The following is an 18,217-nucleotide window of genomic DNA, read 5'->3' as shown; positions in this document are numbered from 1 at the left end:
GAAGCAAGGAGAGTTGACCCATATATATATATATATATATATATATTCACACAAATGAGTTATACAGCTCTGCACAGGTGCAGTATAACCCATTTGTGTGATTCGCAGAGACCACGAAGATATATATATTTATAATACTAATTGTTCTTGCTTATAAATGGTCTTTAAAAGAAAATGCAGAAGTATTTTAAATACAGGCTATAGCAACGTTTCCAACCCTAACCACAAGGTATAAGCAGTACAAAGGATCTGGAAGTTCAGAAGGTCCTCCACCCTATATTTAAAGGGATTTCAAGAGCAAAAGCGCTCTTTGGTCCCAACAGTGTTTCTCTGTTTGTGTGTTTAAATCAAATGTACAATCTTGCAGAAAGTATTAATATATAATTAAATGTTTTCAAGGTGTGATTATGATATGTAAAGCACCTCTGCGACCAGATTTCGGATGGCATGTGGGGCAGTGTTCTTTTACAAAGGTAATGCCACAATTGGGGCTTCATATTCAGAGGCTAGTGGATCTCATGTTGGTGGGGCTGTAAATCCATCCCATGCTTGTGCTGGCTTTAAAGGAGTTCTCCAAGGTGAGACCTTCAATGGAGCTTTCTAAGGTGAGGACCCAAGAGGGGCCCTCAATGGAACTCTCCAAGATAATGACTCAAGAAAGACCCTCAATGGAGCTCTTCAAGATGACAACCCAAGAGGGACTCTCAATGGAGCTCTCCCAGGCACTGGTCTAAGAGAGAGAGACCTTCAATGGAGCTCTCCAAGTTTCTGGCTCAATACCTTCAATGGAACTCTCCAAGATGAGAACTCAAGAAGGACCCTCAATGGAGCTCTCCAAGGCACTGACCTAGGAAAGACCCACAATGGAGCTCTCCAAGAACCCAAGAGGGATCCTCAATGGAGCTCTCCCATTTCAACACCTTGGAGAGCACCCTTAAAACCAAGATGAAAATCTGGCATTGGAATCATTGCTCCACTGACATGGGCACCATAAGCCACCACTTTTCACAAGTAGTTTACCACTGAGTCCGGGGTGTCAGGGATAAACAGGGAGGGCTGGATCCTCCAGACTTCATGTGAGATGTCTGAGAAGAAGAAATTGGAAGGGTACATCTTGGGGAGAGCAAACATACTGATCAGCTTCTGAGTTCTGAAACACTCTGAAAATCTATCAAAGAAAGGAGCAAATGGTGTTGAGAAATGAGGGGGATTCCCTCTTTACTTTCTCCATGTGTTGTTTTAAAAACAAATAAATAAATAAAGGTGATTTTGGGGCAGATCAAAATTTGGCTATTTTCCCTTGGAGGTAGCACCTTTTCTTTATTAAACCTTCCAGGATGCAAGTTTAAGAGGAGGCTTGCTTCTGCTCCAGGAAGGTCTCTAGCACACAAACACACACTAAACCACATTCAAATGCCATGGTTTCATCCAGTGGCAGGGAGTCCCACCTGACAACGTACACGCAGCCAAAAAGGCTGGCTCTCTCTTCCCCTGTCTCCCATTTCATGGCAAGAGGGCTATGTGACGGCCGCAGGGCCCCCAAATATTTGGTGGGCCCCTGTATGGCAAGAGGGATGGACCCCATGTCTTGGAGAAAACTCACTCCTCCCGCCTTGCAGTGAGAAGGAGGATTCTCATATGCCAAGCAGCGGAAAGAGGTTTTACTGGTTGTTGGTGGACGGTTGGTGACGAAACATCCTCCAAGTGCGATAGTCCTTTCGGGTGAACTCAGGGGTGTGGAGAGACAAATGAGGGACGTAGCCGGGCTTTCCATGCAACTCCTCAGCACAGCGGTTGCGGTTGACAACTGCAAAGGGAAGAAGAGGGAGGAAGCGTTAGACGCAAGGGGCTTCGTGGTATCTCTGTCTAAAAGTGACTTATGGTGACCCTCCCCTAGGGTTTTCTTGGCCAGATGCCTTCAGAGGTGGTTCGCCGCTCCCTTCCTTTGAGGCTGAGAGAGTGGGACTTGCCCACCACCACCCAGATTCCATGGTTGAGCGGGGATTCGAATCCTGGTCTCCCAGATTCCTAGCCAAATACTCAAGGCATACACCAGCCCAACTCTCTTGCATCTAGAAGGCACCAGTGTAGGTTGCTGTTGCTGTTGTGTGTCTTCAAGCAACCCTATACTAGGGTTTTCTTGGCCAGATTTGTTCAGAGGAGGTTTGCCATTGCCTTCCTCTGAGGCTGAGAGAGTGGGGCTTGCTCAAGGTGGGCTTCCATGGCTGAGAGGGGATTTGAACCAAAGTCCTTCCAAGGTATTCAAACCACTACACCACACTGGCCTCTTACTTCCTATCCTCCTATTTAAATTGGGCCTCTTATTCATAATCATGAGGGCTAGAAGTTTACTGGAAAGGCCAAAACAAGAGCATAGTGTCTGCTGTGCAGGAACAGCATCCCTGATTCAACCCCCCCATCCTCAAAAGCCCATTTCACCTCCTTTCCTCCTTCCTCTTCCCCCTGCCATCAGCCTTGCTCCTTACCATATTCTTTCCCAAGGACTGACTTGTCCTTCCACAGAAAGGCACCCCATCGTGTAGTCGGATCCGAGTACTGGGCAGGAACAATTGGATCATACCAGCTGCTGTCTCGTAAACGCTGCCTATAAGCTGTGGGGAAAAGGTGAGAGGATGATGTGCCTGCGAGCCAACTTGGTTCTGCAGCAGCCAAAAAATCTAATACCATCCTCAGTTTTGTTTATAGGAGTTGGAAGGGACCACAAAGGCCATCTAATGCCAAAGCATGCCTGAAAGATGCCCATTCGACTTCTGCTTAAAGACATGGCTAACATGTCACCTCTCCATGCTCCTGAGGAATTATTCATCTTGGTATCTGATTAATTTTATCTGCATTGACTTTGTTGGCCACCACATCTCCCAGTTGACTCATGTTTCACTTGGGGTCTACGAAAAACCTCCTGATTTCAAATCAGAAATCACCCATCCTTTCTTTTTGCTATTCCTGTATTTTATTTTATATGTGTGTTTTTTAACACACCAAAAGAATGGGTTAGCATTTTCTAACATCACAATGACCTGATCCCAAGGAATCCTTAGATGACAACCTCCTGGAGACACACACATGCACAAGTCACACTATGCATGTGAAGCAAATCATTTGCCATAGCACAGCAAATCCTACTTACAGCAACGTAAGTGGGGTTGCGGAAGTAGTAAGATCGTATATTGCGGCTGTACATGGCATACTGCAGTCACACATGCTTGTTGCACATTGTGCTATGCAGTCGTGCATCATAGTTGTCCATTGTGCACCAGCACCCAGTCATTGACATCTCGTGTAATTTTGTTCTACGCAATGGTGCCATAGCGTTATCACCCAGCCATGGACATGCCATGTGTAATGTTGTTCTACGCAATGACGCCATAGCGTTATCACCTAACCATGTACATGCCTGGTATACTGTTATTCTATGTAGTGGCACCATAGCATTATCACCCAACCATGGATATGTCTTGTGTAATATTGTTCTATGTAGCAGCGCCATTGCATAGTGGCACCAGCTATCACCCAGTCATTGACATCTTGTGTAGTGTTTGCTTAGCAGTGCCGTTTGCTTAGCGGTGCTGTAACGTTTCTGCTACACTAGATTACAACCCTGGAATATTTATTTACTGCCAGAGCTGGTTGGTCATTGCAGTTGCCCATCACACATTGTACATCACATCCAGTTGTTGACATGTGTCACCCAATATTGGTATTCTGCAACTGGACTGCATAGTTCTGGCATTGTGTTACCTCCGTGTTCAGATATCGAAGCGATGTTGTGTGATAGCCCTCTAGGGCTTTATCAATGCCAGAGCTTTGAACAAAGGTGCATTTAACCTTACCAGGTGGTAGAGTCTTCTCCCGTTCGGCGTGGGACTTCTGCCAGCGGTGGTAAGTCTCCCGGCCAATGTCATTGGTGAGAGTGTACCAGGCATCGCGGTTGTGACTGTTGGTCAGGCCCGTATACCAAGTCTGAGGGATGGCATCCCTCCCCATGGGGGTACATTTCCAGCGAACGGCCTCCTTTATGATGGGGGCATTTCGTGGGCCCCTCAGTGAAATGTACTCATCACTGCAGGAAAAGGAAACAACTGTTACCAACCCAAGAGGCAGTATGATGTAGTGGTTAGTGTCTTCGATACCTGACGAAGTCCTGCAACCAAACCCCAGCAGATACCACGGGCCTGCTGTTTATACTTAACCGCCTTGAATCCCATTTCAGGAGAAAGGCAGGATATAAATCCAATAAACAAACAAACAACAAATTGGACAGCTGAAGTAGAATACAAGCTGGAGTAATTTGGGATAGGATCTCCAGAAAATTCAAACTTGGTTTAATAGGTCAGTTGAGAAAATAGGGAGAAGAGAAAGGAACTACCCTCTGGAAAAAAAATTCTGCAGAAATTAGATCTGATCAACAACTAGTTCTTCCTTGAATAAACCCACAGGATAAAAACAAAGGAAAGCAACTCACCTGCAAAGTGGAGTGGGGAAGTCAGTCTCTAAGGTGCTCTGAGGGACATACGGCCGATTTAACACCAAATCCCGGTAGTTCAACCCGTGGAACTCCATCGCGGGGCTGTAGTTCTTCCCACCCAAGGCCAGCTTGGGGAAGAAAGAGAGACTCACCCTCCTGCTGGCAGGTAAGTAAGAGGAGATGGGCTTGTGGCATCATTGTTTGCCATACACACCTCTTGGCAACCATCCCCCTAGCAACCCAAGGCAGGCCAGCTGGGCTGGGAGGCAGGCTGCAGAGGGCTTGGGGATGATGGGGTTTTGCAGAAGGCAGTGAGAAGGCACTCATCCTGGGTCCCTCCAAAAACCTGCAAACAGTGGAGAAGGAAGGAAGGAGGGAGGGAGGGATGGAAAGGGGGTGCACTCCAGCTGCTCATTGCTTGCAGAAACCATTTTAAAAATTTATAATGTGAAAACCTGCCACCCTTAACAAGTAGTTTGATGGGATTTTGGAAGCCATCTTGAAGATAGGTACAATGTTCTATTATCTATCTAATCTGTATATCTAATCTATTTTATCCATCCATCCATTCATCCATCCATCCTCCCTCTCATTTCTCTAATCTGTCAATCTATTCTGTCTTTCATCTATCTACCTACCTAATCTATCTACAGTAATTTGTTTTGTCTCTAATCTATTTTATGTCTCATCCATCCATCCTCTCCTCTCTCTCTAAACTATTCTATCTGTCTGTCTATCATGAACTAGCATGGTGCAGTGTTGGGCTACAGGTCTGGAGACCAGGGTTCGAATCCCTGCACGGCCAGGAAAACCCACTGGGTGACCTTGGGCAAGTTCCACTCTCTTAGCCTTAGAGGAAGGCAAAGGCAAATCCCTGCTGAACAAATCTTGCCAAGAAAACCCCATGATATGACCTGAAGGCACACAAGGCTGCCGTCATGTTCAGCTGTTACAAGATCCTAAGACAGCCTTAGGATACTGCAACTACAGGGAATCCACATTTATGGAAATGAAACCCCTATTATGGGCAATGCCCCTAGTGAAGTGTTTCCAAAGCACTGGAGATCAGGTCACTGGGACATGGCATGTGCAGGTTGTGGCAGTCAACAATATAGACTGATAAAATCAAGTCACATTTTCATACTAGCTGAAAAGATTTGGCTACCAACTGCACAACATTCAAAGGTTCCTGGGTCAAAAGTCCTACAAATCTGTAGGACCCTCTGGATGGGGGCTGAGACGTTCTTTGCCAGCCTCACAGGGCTGTTGGTAGGATAAAGTGGAGAGCAGATTCTTCTGTGAGAATGAGTAAGTTTTACTAGTAAAAAATAAGTACAGTGGGTCCTTGTTATCCTCTGGGGTTTGGTTCCAGGACCCCTTGCGGATAACAAAATCCGTGGGTGCTCAAGTTCCATTAAATACAATGGCACAGCAAAATGGCATCCCTTATATAAAATGGAAAATCAAGGTTTGCTATTTGGAATTTATAAATTTTTTGAATATTTTTAACCCGTGGATGCTTGAATCCGTGGATAAAAAAATCCGTGGATAAGGAGGAGCAGTGAGAACTTTGTGCCATTTACCCCAGTATTCAATCCTAACATATGAGAAGGAAATAGTTAAAGCATTTACATCCGTGCGCTGAACACACCACACGCTCACCAGTCAATGTCAAATTCACAAGGCCTTTTTAATGCCAGATACATTTCACTTTACACATCAAGTTAACAAGGGTTTCTGTATCATTCTGCCATCTCGCCCTTCCTTCCAGCCCCTTGCAAAGCGTATTGCGTCCAGAAAACACCGGAGAAGAGCGATCCTCCCTCCCCTCCCCACCCCAACGCAAGCAAATTTTCGGAATTGCTTTGAACGTCTGGCCCGAAAGAAACACATACTGAAAACACAAACCCACAAAGGTTTACCCACATCCATCCCACCACCATTACCCACTCGCAAGGCAACGTATTTTACAGAAAGCTGGGCCAACATGCTGTACGATGGCAACCTCTTTGCCATCCATCAGAGGACCAAAACGAAAACACACACATCCAAACACACACAGAGTACTTATTTGGAGACAGCCACGCATCACTTTCTATCACACACACACACACATCCCATCTCAGCAACTGTTCCACTGAAGGCAGAAGCGGGAATCAATTCTTTTGTGCAGAGGACATGATTTCCCGATGGCACATCCTTGTCAAAAACAGACAAGAGAAAAGAAAGAGAGAGTACATGCATCCATGGGAGGCTGGTACAGAAGGCAGTCTGTGGGCATCTGTTACAGGTCTGAGCAACATGGTTGACCCTAGAGCTGAAAAAACACCCTGGCAGTACATTCGCAGCCTAGGGAGATGCCCAACTGTGTCCCAAAAAGAAAAGGCATACGACTAAATCGTGCGGGTATCTTTTAACAATATAATGGGGAATTGGTGGGAGCTGAAGAAGTCCTTTGCAGGAACACTCCGTGATGGAAGCGGCCTTCTTCTGACAATGCACTCCCTTGTCTGCAGAGACGGAAAATTCAAGGGAAGGCTTCAACCACAGAACTACGTGGGGTTTTTTATGTCTGGGATGGGCAACAGTGGGAAGCTAGGGGGGTGATTTAGACTCCCGGAAACCCTAGAGGGGCACGTTTTTACCATACCCACACTGCAATATACATATATACACATACATATACGTTGCTGTGTGGATGGTGAGGCCTCAATGTACTCTAGGGGTAGTTTCTGGGATCCCAACCTCTAGGGGAGACCTTTTTGGAGTAAGAGGAAATTACCAGAAGCGGATTCCTCTTGGCGTAATATGATTCAGGGAGTCAGAACATGGCTAAATACCTTCAAGAAGGCATTTTGGGGTCAAAAAGTTAACCCTTGGGGACACAACAACAGACCCAAGGGTCAATTGCTCCCATGGGCCATACTTTGCCCACTCATTGTACACAATCTATAGTGCCAGGAGTTTGTGGCTCTACACTAGCCTAACCAAAGCGGGTGTCCTCCCAGAGTCTGGGAGTTACAAATCAAGGTGTCCCAGAAGGTACCAGCATGGAAGAGGTTAGCGCTGATCCAAACGTATGCTGGCGCACAGTCTGCCCCTGCTCAAAGCCTCTGAACATGGTACCAAGAACAAAGAAGCTGCAAGCAAAAAGGGAATGTACCAGGTCTGCATGTGTCCAAAACAGGTGGCACCAAAGGCTGCTGAAAGACAAAGAACTGAGCTTTTAAAAAACAACACAAAATAAAAGTGCTTGGTTCTCTCTCTCACACACACACACAACATACACACCCATGTAATATTCTCCACTGGGCACCTCCATTTCCACAGATTAAAACACTTTTTAAAAATACATATTGGATTGAACTGAAGCTCTTCAGCAACAGGAAGAAAACCTGCAAGATCAGATACAGAGGCAACCAAAGTAATGCACCTGATTTGCACATTCAGGCTGCAATTTTAAATGGCTCAATGCTGCACAGGAGCCCACCCATTCACCCACAAGGCCAACGGCCAAACCTACTCTTCCCCCCCGTCCAGATTCTTAAAACCTATCTCCCCCACCACAAAATCCATCAACCTTTGCTTCCAAGTTCCCAACCCCGAATTTACAGCCATGATTTGAAGACAGCTATAAACATTATAAACCTTATAACATCCCCTCCCATTTTTTATTCCTTCTAATCCTGTTTTTCCAAACTACAGCCGTGAGCCTTCTGATATGAAATTTCCACCAAAATTCATTCTCCTTTTTGGGGAAAGGATTTCGTCCTTCCACCAAAAGCAAGCACAGGATTATGATTTTGTTTTTTAAAAAAACCACGCTGAGTGCCTTGTCCTTTTGATCCAAACAATTTCCCTCTTTTCTCTCTTGCTTTCCCATAAGGCTTCCACCTGTCCCAATCTGGCGCTTTAGATCTGCTATAGCCACAACCCCCATCATCCTCAGCCAGCATGGAGATGGGAGGTGTAGTACAGCCCATCCAGAGGGTGCTAGGTTGGAGCAGGCTAGTTTAAATAAGAATTGACTCCTTCCCCCTTTGCAAGCATGGCTGGTTGGAGATCTGTCTTGGTGCCAAGGAGAAATTAACTCTTTCCATCATATTCACATATATGTGGACCATCCTTCCCCAGAGTGTATCTTCATTTCCTCATCCCTTAGTGGAATTATAATGTTTGAACCCATTCCTTCAACCTACAAAGTACAGGCAAGCGTCCCACAATAAATACAATTCTTCTGATCGCAAACCCCGTTTCAGGTGTTTTTTCTTTTTTAACAGTCCAACATCGATGCCTGCATACATCACATTCGCTCTCACACACACATACATTCATTCGTAATACGAGACACCCTGCTCTCTTGAATCCCCTTGTCCTGAAAATAGTTTGGCAGTTCCCCCACCCCCCCAAATAAAGTCCAATAGTATTCACTCTCTGATATTTAATATGCATCCTCTGGAGGTCCTGTGACGGACACAATGTCCCCCCCGCCCACCCCTTGTTCCCCGAATCTCGGCCTCAGTTTCCATGCACGCCGGATAGTGGTTCTTGACCCCAAAACACAGTTTGTTCCGTGTATGTGTTGTTGTTGTTTTTTTACCGTATCCTAGTGAAGAGATTGAGGACTGAAACAGACTCCTAGGATTGAAGAGAAAGAGAAAAGAATCAGTTACTCTTATACCTTTCCCACCTTGCTAATGATTTGACTGTACAATGGAGCATGCCTCCAGTTTTGAGAGTAATGGTTATCATTCAAATCTGCATCTCCATAATGGTTTTCAATGGTTTTGACCAATTTCACCTATCTTGTTTGTATTTCTTTGTTTATTTATTGACCTGGCCCAGCAGCTGGAGATAAGCTCTCCCTCTGGATTCCAACTATAGTGTGCATCTCTCTTATCCAAAATGCCTCAGACCAGAAGAGTTTCGGATTGTGGAATATTTGCATATACGTAATGAGATATCTTGGTGGCCCAAATCTAAATATGATATTCATTAATGTTCCATACCACCGTATACATATAGCCTAAAGGTAATTTTATACACAGTGTTTTTAATCATTTAGTCCACGAAATCAAGTTTATGCACACTGGGAACCATCAGAAAGCAGAGATGTCACTGTTTCAGCCACCCATGTGGACAATTTTGGATTCTGGAGTGTTTCGGATAAGGGAGACTCAACTTCTACTACATTCCAAAAACTCCTTCCACCATTCAGTTGGTCTCAAAGGTGCCTGAGTATCCCTTTGCATTACCTTGGTGGAGCGAGTTTTGCTGAAGACATTCCAAAACCTCAGTGTCTCATCCCCTGCTCCTGTAACGATGGCCTCTCCGTCAGGTGACATTGCCTGGAGAAAGGGAAGATGTGAACAGGAAAAGAGATTCCACCTAAATATTAGGAAGAACTTCCTGATGGTAAGAGCTGTTTGACAATGGAATACTGACTGCATCGCAGGATGGTGGAGCCTATATTCCCATTTTTTCCCATTTTCGCAGGGACCCTGTACCCCAACTCCTGCAAAAGCTGTGGGCCACCTGTATATGCTTCTTTTTTTTCTCATTCTTTCTCCCTGACCCACACAGTGTACAAGATGGGGGAAAGGCAGAGGACAGAAAGGACTGCACTGCCCGTGCTCACCAGGTATAGGACTCTGTAGGAATGTCCAGTCAGCTTTGCCACCTGAGTCAAGGACGGGTACTTCCAGACGAGGATCTGGTTCTGTGAGTATCCGTGAGTGCTCACCTGTTGAGAGAAGGCCCTTTAGGTCATTGCTAAGAAAAGAAGCAGGGAGGGAAACAGGCTTGGCAGAGAGGGTGAGGTTGGGGTTGGCAATTGGTGGACGAAATGCAAGACCTAACCTACGGGTGGGCAAAGTGTGGAATATTTTGGATTTTGGGAGACTCACCCTATATGCACTTGTGCCTCTGAGAATGCCACCTAGGGATTATTGCAATGCTCTAGTTCAGATACAAGTTGTCTGTGGTGGCAATGATTGTTTAAGGGTGGGTGGTGTCCAGTGGTGGGTTCACACAAAGAAGGTATATAGAAGGCCTCCAGATTTGATGGTGAAGGAACAGGAGGTCTTCCTGCTCGGCAATGGTGGTGGGGACAAGTAGAAGCCATTCCAGCATCCTCTGCCCTATTATCTTGAAGGGGAGCCTCATTTGCTACCTCCCTCGCCCACACACCCCCATCCAGAAGTCCTTACCAGTTCGTTGGCGTGCTTCGACCATGCCAGGTTACACACTTGTGACCCAGTGTCGATGCACTGCAGGGGCTGCCCAGTGAGTGTGTTCCAGAAACGGATGCATCGGTCTGCCGTCCCACCCCCGGAAGCCAGCAGCCCATGCTGGTGGGGGGACCAGGCAATGGCTTTGACAGCTGCAAGGTGCTCTGTGTACTGCTGGACAGGGCTAAGGCTGGAATGGTTCCAGACGAGAAGCTGGGGTAAAGAGAGGCAAGGAACATATTAAAAGTGCCAACTTTCTGGAGCAGTGGACTCATGGGAAGATCTTTCTGTGATATGGCAACTAAACCAAAACAAAACAAAACCATTACAATTCTAGGCTGCACTGGATGGAGACAAACTGGATTTCAAAGTGAATATCTTTTTGTGTCGCTAATGGAATTTAAATTTTATGTTCTGGACTAAGAATCTCCCAGTACCTACATTGGCCACTCTACCTTGTTGTCGTTCCCGCCAGATGCCAGGAGCTGGTGATCCGTGGACCACTTCAGACCGCAGACCTCCTGGCGGTGACCCTGGAGGCGCCGCTCCGACTGCAAGGGAGGGGTTCGGATGTCTCGCTGCAGGATCATCCGGTCCCGACTGCCGGAGGATAGTTGGTCCGCATTCCATGCCAAGGCACCTGAGAAATTGGGAGCAAGGAAGGATGCAAAAAGGAAAGACAGGCACATGATGCCAACCTGCAGCATGGGGTGTGTGTGTGCGTGTGTAGAAATATCCCTGTTGTATGTGACTGTAGCCCCATGCTGCACTGATAGAAAGGCTATTTTGTTTGTCCATCTACCTGGTCCTGTCTTGCACACTAAGATAGACTAGTGGTTAAAGAGGCCAATTTTCTTCAGGCCCCTTCATTACAAGCAGCAGCCTCCCTCTCCACACACAAACCCACCAAGCCCACTTCCTGTCTCCATTTTGAGAGAGACTGGAGAGGAAAACAGAGGTTTTTGAGGGTATTACTGGGTTTGGGGAGAACCAGATGTGGGCAGTGGTTTAAAAGATGATGTGACTGGATGGCACAGACACTGACCATTAAGCCCCTGCACATTTAGTACAAATACTCTCATGACTGTGTGGGAGAAAAATTTGCATTAATGGGGAAAGGTGACTCAAGAAGTATTCAGATCCACATTTGTTCATAGTTACAGTTTACACGAACCTTTGCCACCCACCAGATTACTAATAGGTGCTGTTGCTAAGAGTTTTAGGCTAAAACGTCTAGGGTGGGGGTCAAGGCTCCCGAACTATGGTTTAAGCTTCAGCATCTTCTCTCATATAGAAGTGTCTCATGGTGAATAACCCTTGGTTCACCTGCCACCATTTTCCTTACCCACTCGGGCTGTGTGTCCTTCCAGCATAGACAACTTCTTTCCTGCTGCTGCATCCCATATCTGTACGAAACCTTTGTGGGTCCCGACTGCCACCAAGTTGCCCTGTAGCAAAGCAGAGTTCACAAATCAAAAAGGGAGTGAGAGCTGCAGAACCCAGAAAGAAGCTTTCCCTTTGGGGTCTGTTTCAACTCTGGATCAACACTGAATTAAATGTTTCTTTTTTCACTCTCAGCGAACCTGTTGTTCTTGTGTGCTTTCAAATTGTTCCTGATCTTTGGCACCCCTAAGGCAAACTTATCAAAGGATTTTGTTGGCAAGATTACTCCAGAGGGGGTTTGCTGTTGCCTTCCTCTGAGACTGAGAGAGTGTGACTTGGCTAAAGTCACCCAGTGGAATTGCTGGTCTGGTCCTTGTCAAGTGAAGGACGCAAAACTTTGTTCGATGGCACCCATCTTTTTGCATCTTTGCTCTGCTAGGACAGCCCTGGGCCCCTGGCTCTCTTGTGTTATAAAAATAGCAGATTTGGCTACTGATGACTTTACCCTGAGTTTTCTGGCTTTGCTCCTCAAAAGAGCAGTATGCTCACCCGCTCTGACCATCCCACAGAAGTGACCGAATCACCTTCCACTGAGAGATCACACAGCCGGGTCACCTTGAGAGAACAAAATGTTTTAAAAAGAGAGATCAAAGGAATTGGAATCAGCAAAGGCAAGTTTACAATAGTACAGGTTGAGTCTCCCTTAAGTGACATTCTGAAATACTCCAAAACCCAAAACTCTTCTTCCCACTGCAGTCCCCCAGCTTTACCTGGCTAGTGCAGGCACTCCAGAGGTAGACGCAGGTCCCAAGACCGACACTGAGAACGTTGAGAGACGACCAGTCCACCAGGTTTAAGTAGAAGTCGTCCTGGAGTTCTGGAGCGTCCAGGACTTTAAAGGGAATCTTGGAAATCTTTCTTGTTGGTTTTCGAGGAGATCGTAGCAATTTCTGGCTGTTGGAAGAGGATGTGGGGAGGAGAGAGGGGGGAAAAGGAGACTGAGCTGCAGAGAGAGAAAGAAGCTGTTCTTTATTAGAAATAGCCTCCTAGTTCCTAAATTTGGGGTGTGAAAATAGTTCCTTGAATCCCATATTAACCATCTTCTCTCACCCCAACCACCGGAAAATAGCTCACCTTTTGTTGCTGACGGGGGAGAGAGAATACGGAGAGACTTCGTTTCCGTCATCTGGGCTGGAGCGCTTTGTGGTGAGGGAATACTGAACAGACAACAAGGGGGAAAGAAAGGGTTCCCAAAGTCAGCAACAGTTCAGAAATCATGGATTAAACCTCCTACTCTTCCTGCACCAGGCCAGGGGTAAAATTCGTGGCACCTTCCAACAAGGCCCTCATGGTGGAACACTTTGAACAATCTGCTTCTCCCTTTATCATGAGACTAGGGCTGCTGCCACACTGCAGAATTAATGTAGTTTCACACCGCTTTAACTGCCATTGTTCCATTCTATGGAATGCTGGGATTTGTCACTGCGGCATCAGAGCTCTTTGACAAAGAAGGTTAAATATCTCACAAAACAACAAATCTCAAAAATCCACAGCATTGAGCCATGGCAGTTAAAGCGGTGTGAAACTGCATTAATTCTGCAGTGCAGATACAACTAAAGTGAGTGGGGAAGATTGTCTTCTTCTTTCAAGTTGGAGACAAGGGAGACAGAAAAGCATTCAGCAGGTGGTAAATTTACTGCCTAAAGATGTTATTTTCTACACAAAGGCCTTTGACCCAGCACAATAAATATTTGAGTTGTGTCATCTTCAATTCTTATTTTGTTTCCTGTACATCTGGGATATAGTTGTACAGAAAGGAAATTAGTCTCAAAATTAAATACTACCGTAAAGAGGCTTTTCTTCTCAGGCGTGGAGGGTTGCAGCCGCCTGTCTTCTGTCTGGGGGTCTTGTACTTTCTCTATACCGGCTCCCAGAAGTTCATTCTTCAGCAAGGCTGAATATGCAAGGCCATCTGCATTGACATGTGTGTGTTGTTAACAATAATATTTAAAAGGCTACAATTAAATCTCACGCATGCATCCGAGGCTCTGGCGCAACTCAACAACATTTACCCTTAGGACACATAATACATGCAGGCAAACAAGAGAAAGGCATTCATGGCTACCTTTGCCATTGTCAGAGGTGGCATCTTTTGCTTTTCTGTTTTGACTCGGAGACTTTTCGTTTTCCTGGAGGGCAGATAAAAGGGTTAGCAAGCCATGGTTTTCAGATTCCCATCTGTTATTCTTCTGAGCACCTTCTCTGCCTTCAGTTCACCAGCTGAAGGGAATCTCTCTACCTTTGCCACCCAGTATAAAAACATTCTGGGCCACTTTCTACAGTAGGTACTTATTGTCAAGTCTCCAACCATAAAAGAGCTTGCCTTAGCAAACATCCTCCTCTCTACAAAGGAAGCTATCTTCCCCATTCAAATAACCTCCATTTTTCAACATACTTGACACTAAAATGCTTTAAGATGCTGTTCTGTGGAGCTCCCCACCCACAAACAGCATTTCAAGCAGCCCCAAAGATGACTGGAAGGAACATGATCTCACAACTGGTCACCCACAATAGTGCTTGTAATAATATACTACAAGCTTCTGGTGGAGCTGAAAATCAGGTAGTGTAGTCCTCCAAGCTCTGGACTATAAGCCAATGGTTTGCAATATCTAGTCCTCCAGATATTTTGGACTTCAGCTCCCGGAAGCCCCAGCCAACCTGGCTAATGGTCAGAGATTGTGGAAGCTGAAGTCCAAATATCAAAAGCTGGGAACTATTTCTCCAGTTTTCCCAGTTTCTCAAATTTTGGTCCTCCAGATGTTTTGGACTTCAGCTCCCAGTATTCCTAATCACTGGTCCAACTGGTTTCTGGGAGTTTTAAAGTCCCAAACCTGGAGAACCAATGTTTGGGAAACACTGCCCTAAAGTTTTATTGGCACTTTCCCTCAAGCCTGAAGGCACTGCCAGGCAACGGTTAAGCAAACCAGGATCCTTCCAGCCATTGTTTGTTTAGCGTTACTTCTGGACTGAGTAAGGATCCCTGGCTTGCTGGCTTCTGACTCTGGCTTATTAGCACAAGCCATTCTCACTGCCAGGAAGCACCAAATGGGAATGAGAAAGCAGCACGCAGCGGGATATTTGGATTATATGTGCAAGCCGGACTCTCCAGTCATCCCTTCCCACGAAACAAAGGCCCCCAAAGCAATGCTCACATTTATTCGGTGGAAGCTGATGCTCCAATTTGCCCCAGCTCGGGAGGGAATGAACCTGTCGCCGTGTTTACTGGGGGAGGAAACGGGGGAATTCGAAGGCGTCAGAGTCCTCCTCATGTCCGCAACCTGGAGTTAGGAACAGGGAAGAGATGGAAGATTCTGTAAGATGGAGCCATGGCAGTTAAAGCGGTGTCAAACGTCATTATTTCTACATCCACTGAGGTATCGCTTGTGTTTATCTCTCTCTCTCTTTTTCAGCTCAGGCTGCTTTAATTTTATTTATTGGTTTATTTATTCTACGCTGCCTTTCTCCCCAAAAAGGGACCCAATAATAATAATAATAATAATAATAATAATAATAATTTATATCCCATCTGTTCTATTATTCCTCCTTTTTTTTGAACAGGGGACTAGAAGGCTGTCCATTCCTTCTAGCCATCCATAAAACGATTACAGTGGTCCCCCCACATTCACTGGGGTTAGCAGTGAGGGACCCCCGTGAATGTGGAAAAACTGCAAGTTAAAAAACACTATCCTTTTTACCTCTCTAGGAATTTCCAGGTCCTCCAAAGCAACTCTGTGGTCAGCATCTGCCAGAGGTTGATCACAGAATCATGCGCAAATGGCTGCAAATGCCTAGAGAAGTGTTTTCTCTAGGAACTTCTAGGTCCTCCAGCACAACTCTATGGTCAATTTCCAGCAGAGGATTTAAGAGATTCCAGCATATTGATCAGGTAATCTAATGTGCAAAAGTCAAAGCCACAAATGTGGAGAGACGACTGTATACAAAGACATGCAAGCCCCAAGCCTGCCCTCTTGTCCCTTCTTTCCATGTGAGGTTCCATTTTAAAAACAGATAAAGAGAGCGTCGTAAGATTTCAAGGAGGTCACAGCGACAAAGAAAAAGGGTAACGTACGGAAGGCATCATGTTTTCATTCTGGATGTTGATCTGGCGGAGAAGGCGCCTTTCGTAGTCTTGATCCATGGCTGGAGGGTCGGGGAGAGGGGCAGAGGGAAGAGCCAAGGCGTCTCACAACTTCACAACAGCCTCACAACCTTTCTTTGGTTCATAGAGACCAGGATACGGTCGGCTTTCTACTAGGAAAGAAGACAAAATGAAGAACTGAGCATCTGCCTAGGAAAGACTTCAGCTGCGTGGCCTCTATCTCCCTTTGACCCTCAACCAGAAGGAACCAGGTGGAAACAGGTGAAAAACACTCTAAGCATCCCGACTGCAGGTCCCATCATCCCCTGTAATAAAGCACCTCTCCCTTACAATAAAGCCGATCTGAGAGGAGGGAGAGACAGAGGAGAGTGTCTCCCATCATCCTCTATAATAACCCCCCCTACTCCTTCATTGTACCAAAACGGATCCTCTAAGAAGGCAGAAGAATCCCTTTGGGAGAGGAGAAGGTCTCAACTCAACTGGGTATCCCATCACCTTCTTTTATTCCTATGACCACCCCAATGACAAATCCCATCATCCCTTACAACTGACCTTCGTCCACCCTCCCCTGACACCAAAGCAGATCCTTTAAGCGAGGGAGAGAAGAATATCTTGGGGAAGGCCTCCCAACTGGGCATCCCATCATCCCCTTTTATTCCTATCAGCACCCCAATGACAGCTCCCATCATCCCCTACAATAAAAGCCTTCATTCTCCCCTTGCACCAAATCAGATTCTTTAAGAAGAGGGAGAGGAGAATCCCTTGGAGAGGAGGAAAGGCCTCCCAACTGGGCATCCCATCACCCTCTTCTATTCATAACAGGTCCCATCATCCCCTACAATAAAGGCCTACATTTTTCAAATGGGATTCTTTAAGAAGAGGGAGAGAAGAGTCTCTTGGGGAAGGGGATGGTCTCTTAACTGGTTATCCCATCATCCTCTTGTATTCCCATGAGCACCCTGATGACAGGTCCCATCATCCCCTACAATAGAGGCCTACATTCCCCCTTTGCACCAAATCAGATCCTTTAAGAGGGAGAAAGGAGTCCCTTGGAGAGGAGGAAAGGCCTCCCAACTGGATATCCCATCATCCTCTTGTATTCCCATGAGCACCCTAATGACAGGTCCCATCATCCCCTACAATAGAGGCCTACATTCCCCCTTTGCATCAAATCAGATCCTTTAAGAGGGAGAAAGGAGTCCCTTGGAGAGGAGGAAGGGCCTCCCAACTGGATATCCCATCATCCTCTTCCAGTCCCATAAGCATCCTAATAACAGGTCCCATCATCCCCTGCAATACATTCTCCCCTTGAGCCAAGGCAGATCCTCTAAGCCTTAGAGACTAAGGAGAGGGAGAGAAGAATCCTTTGGAGAGGAGGAAGGGCCTCCCAACTGGGTATCCCATCATCCTCTTCTATTCCTATTAGCATCCCAATGACAGCTCCCATCATCCCCTGCAACAACAACACCTTGTCCTCCCCTGGTCAGAGGGAAAAAAGGAAAGAGGGGTTTTCTCCACCCCTTTTTCCCAAGAAGCCCTTCGCCTGAGTCAAAATGAGGGGGGAAAACCCAAAAGGAAAAGAGCAAGGAAGGTAAGAAGGCGCCTCCTCCATTCTCACCTGTCTGGAGCCATCCAAGATGGCGGCGGCCGTCTTCTCCTTCTGCCAGCCTCCTCCGCCAGGCCACGCCCACTCCCGCCCCGTCGCCCCGCCCACTCCCTCAGCCGCAGCGCCCCCTGCGCGCGCGGGGCATCACGGGAGAGGGGCCGCCCTCGCTCTCTGATTCGCCCCGTTCGAATCAATACAACAAAACACGGAGGGGGGGGGCGGGGGCGAGGAGGGGGAGCGTGGCCGTTGCCCCTAGCAACGCGGCCTAGTCGAACCTGGCGAAGCCTGTGTGGCAGTGTGGGCCAAATAAACAAACCTGACAAAACACAGTGAAATTAATAAATAAATCACTA

The 18,217-nt window shown here is 46.5% G+C and overlaps 2 protein-coding genes across 3 annotated transcripts; both read right to left on the bottom strand.

The window, feature by feature from the left end:
• Window positions 1-1,177: 1,177 nt before the first annotated feature.
• TEKTIP1 (tektin bundle interacting protein 1) lies at window positions 1,178-8,981 on the bottom strand. Of its 2 annotated transcripts, XM_089535634.1 has the most exons (5): window positions 4,701-8,981; window positions 4,484-4,614; window positions 3,852-4,081; window positions 2,487-2,612; window positions 1,178-1,807 (listed from the first exon to the last, which is right to left on the bottom strand). In XM_089535634.1, the coding sequence occupies exons 2-5, from the start codon at window positions 4,579-4,581 to the stop codon at window positions 1,662-1,664; spliced, it is 600 nt and encodes a 199-aa protein (XP_089391760.1). In that variant the 5' UTR covers window positions 4,582-4,614; window positions 4,701-8,981; the 3' UTR covers window positions 1,178-1,661. The 2 variants fall into 2 exon arrangements, with proteins under 2 accessions (XP_089391760.1, XP_089391759.1); XM_089535633.1 differs by having other exon boundaries at window positions 4,484-8,981.
• An 85-nt stretch (window positions 8,982-9,066) lies between these two features.
• FZR1 (fizzy and cell division cycle 20 related 1) lies at window positions 9,067-17,964 on the bottom strand. Its single transcript, XM_089535584.1, has 14 exons — window positions 17,877-17,964; window positions 16,229-16,407; window positions 15,312-15,437; window positions 14,225-14,288; window positions 13,944-14,071; window positions 13,234-13,316; window positions 12,870-13,053; window positions 12,649-12,714; window positions 12,062-12,164; window positions 11,172-11,356; window positions 10,696-10,929; window positions 10,125-10,229; window positions 9,742-9,834; window positions 9,067-9,124 (listed from the first exon to the last, which is right to left on the bottom strand). Exons 2-14 carry the CDS (start codon window positions 16,295-16,297, stop codon window positions 9,083-9,085), a joined length of 1,482 nt encoding a protein of 493 aa, XP_089391710.1. The 5' UTR covers window positions 16,298-16,407; window positions 17,877-17,964; the 3' UTR covers window positions 9,067-9,082.
• Between the last annotated feature and the right edge of the window lie 253 nt (window positions 17,965-18,217).

This window comes from Sceloporus occidentalis, unplaced genomic scaffold, assembly GCF_023333645.1.
Source record: "Sceloporus occidentalis isolate IW3139 unplaced genomic scaffold, rSceOcc1.0.p SCAF_8, whole genome shotgun sequence".
NCBI classification, from domain to species: Eukaryota; Metazoa; Chordata; class Lepidosauria; order Squamata; family Phrynosomatidae; genus Sceloporus; species Sceloporus occidentalis.
The sequence above is the reverse complement of the archived record's forward strand: the minus strand, read 5'-3'. Positions and strand labels throughout refer to the sequence as shown.

Bases quoted from the DNA above. Each gene is read 5' to 3' on its own strand.
- FZR1 (XM_089535584.1), bottom strand. From the start codon at position 16,297: ATGGATCAAGACTACGAAAGGCGCCTTCTCCGCCAGATCAACATCCAG. The intron at 13,054-13,233 runs GTGAGCTATTTT...CTCTTCCAACAG, and splicing joins TCCCCCGTCAGCAACAAAAG to CCAGAAATTGCTACGATCTC. The intron at 12,165-12,648 runs GTGAGCATACTG...GCTTTGCTACAG, and splicing joins CTGTGGGATGGTCAGAGCGG to GGCAACTTGGTGGCAGTCGG.
- TEKTIP1 (XM_089535633.1), bottom strand. From the start codon at position 4,581: ATGGAGTTCCACGGGTTGAACTACCGGGATTTGGTGTTAAATCGGCCG. The intron at 4,082-4,483 runs GTGAGTTGCTTT...CTTTTCCTGCAG, and splicing joins TTCCCCACTCCACTTTGCAG to TGATGAGTACATTTCACTGA. The intron at 1,808-2,486 runs GTAAGGAGCAAG...TTCCCTTTGCAG, and splicing joins AGTCCTTGGGAAAGAATATG to TTGTCAACCGCAACCGCTGT.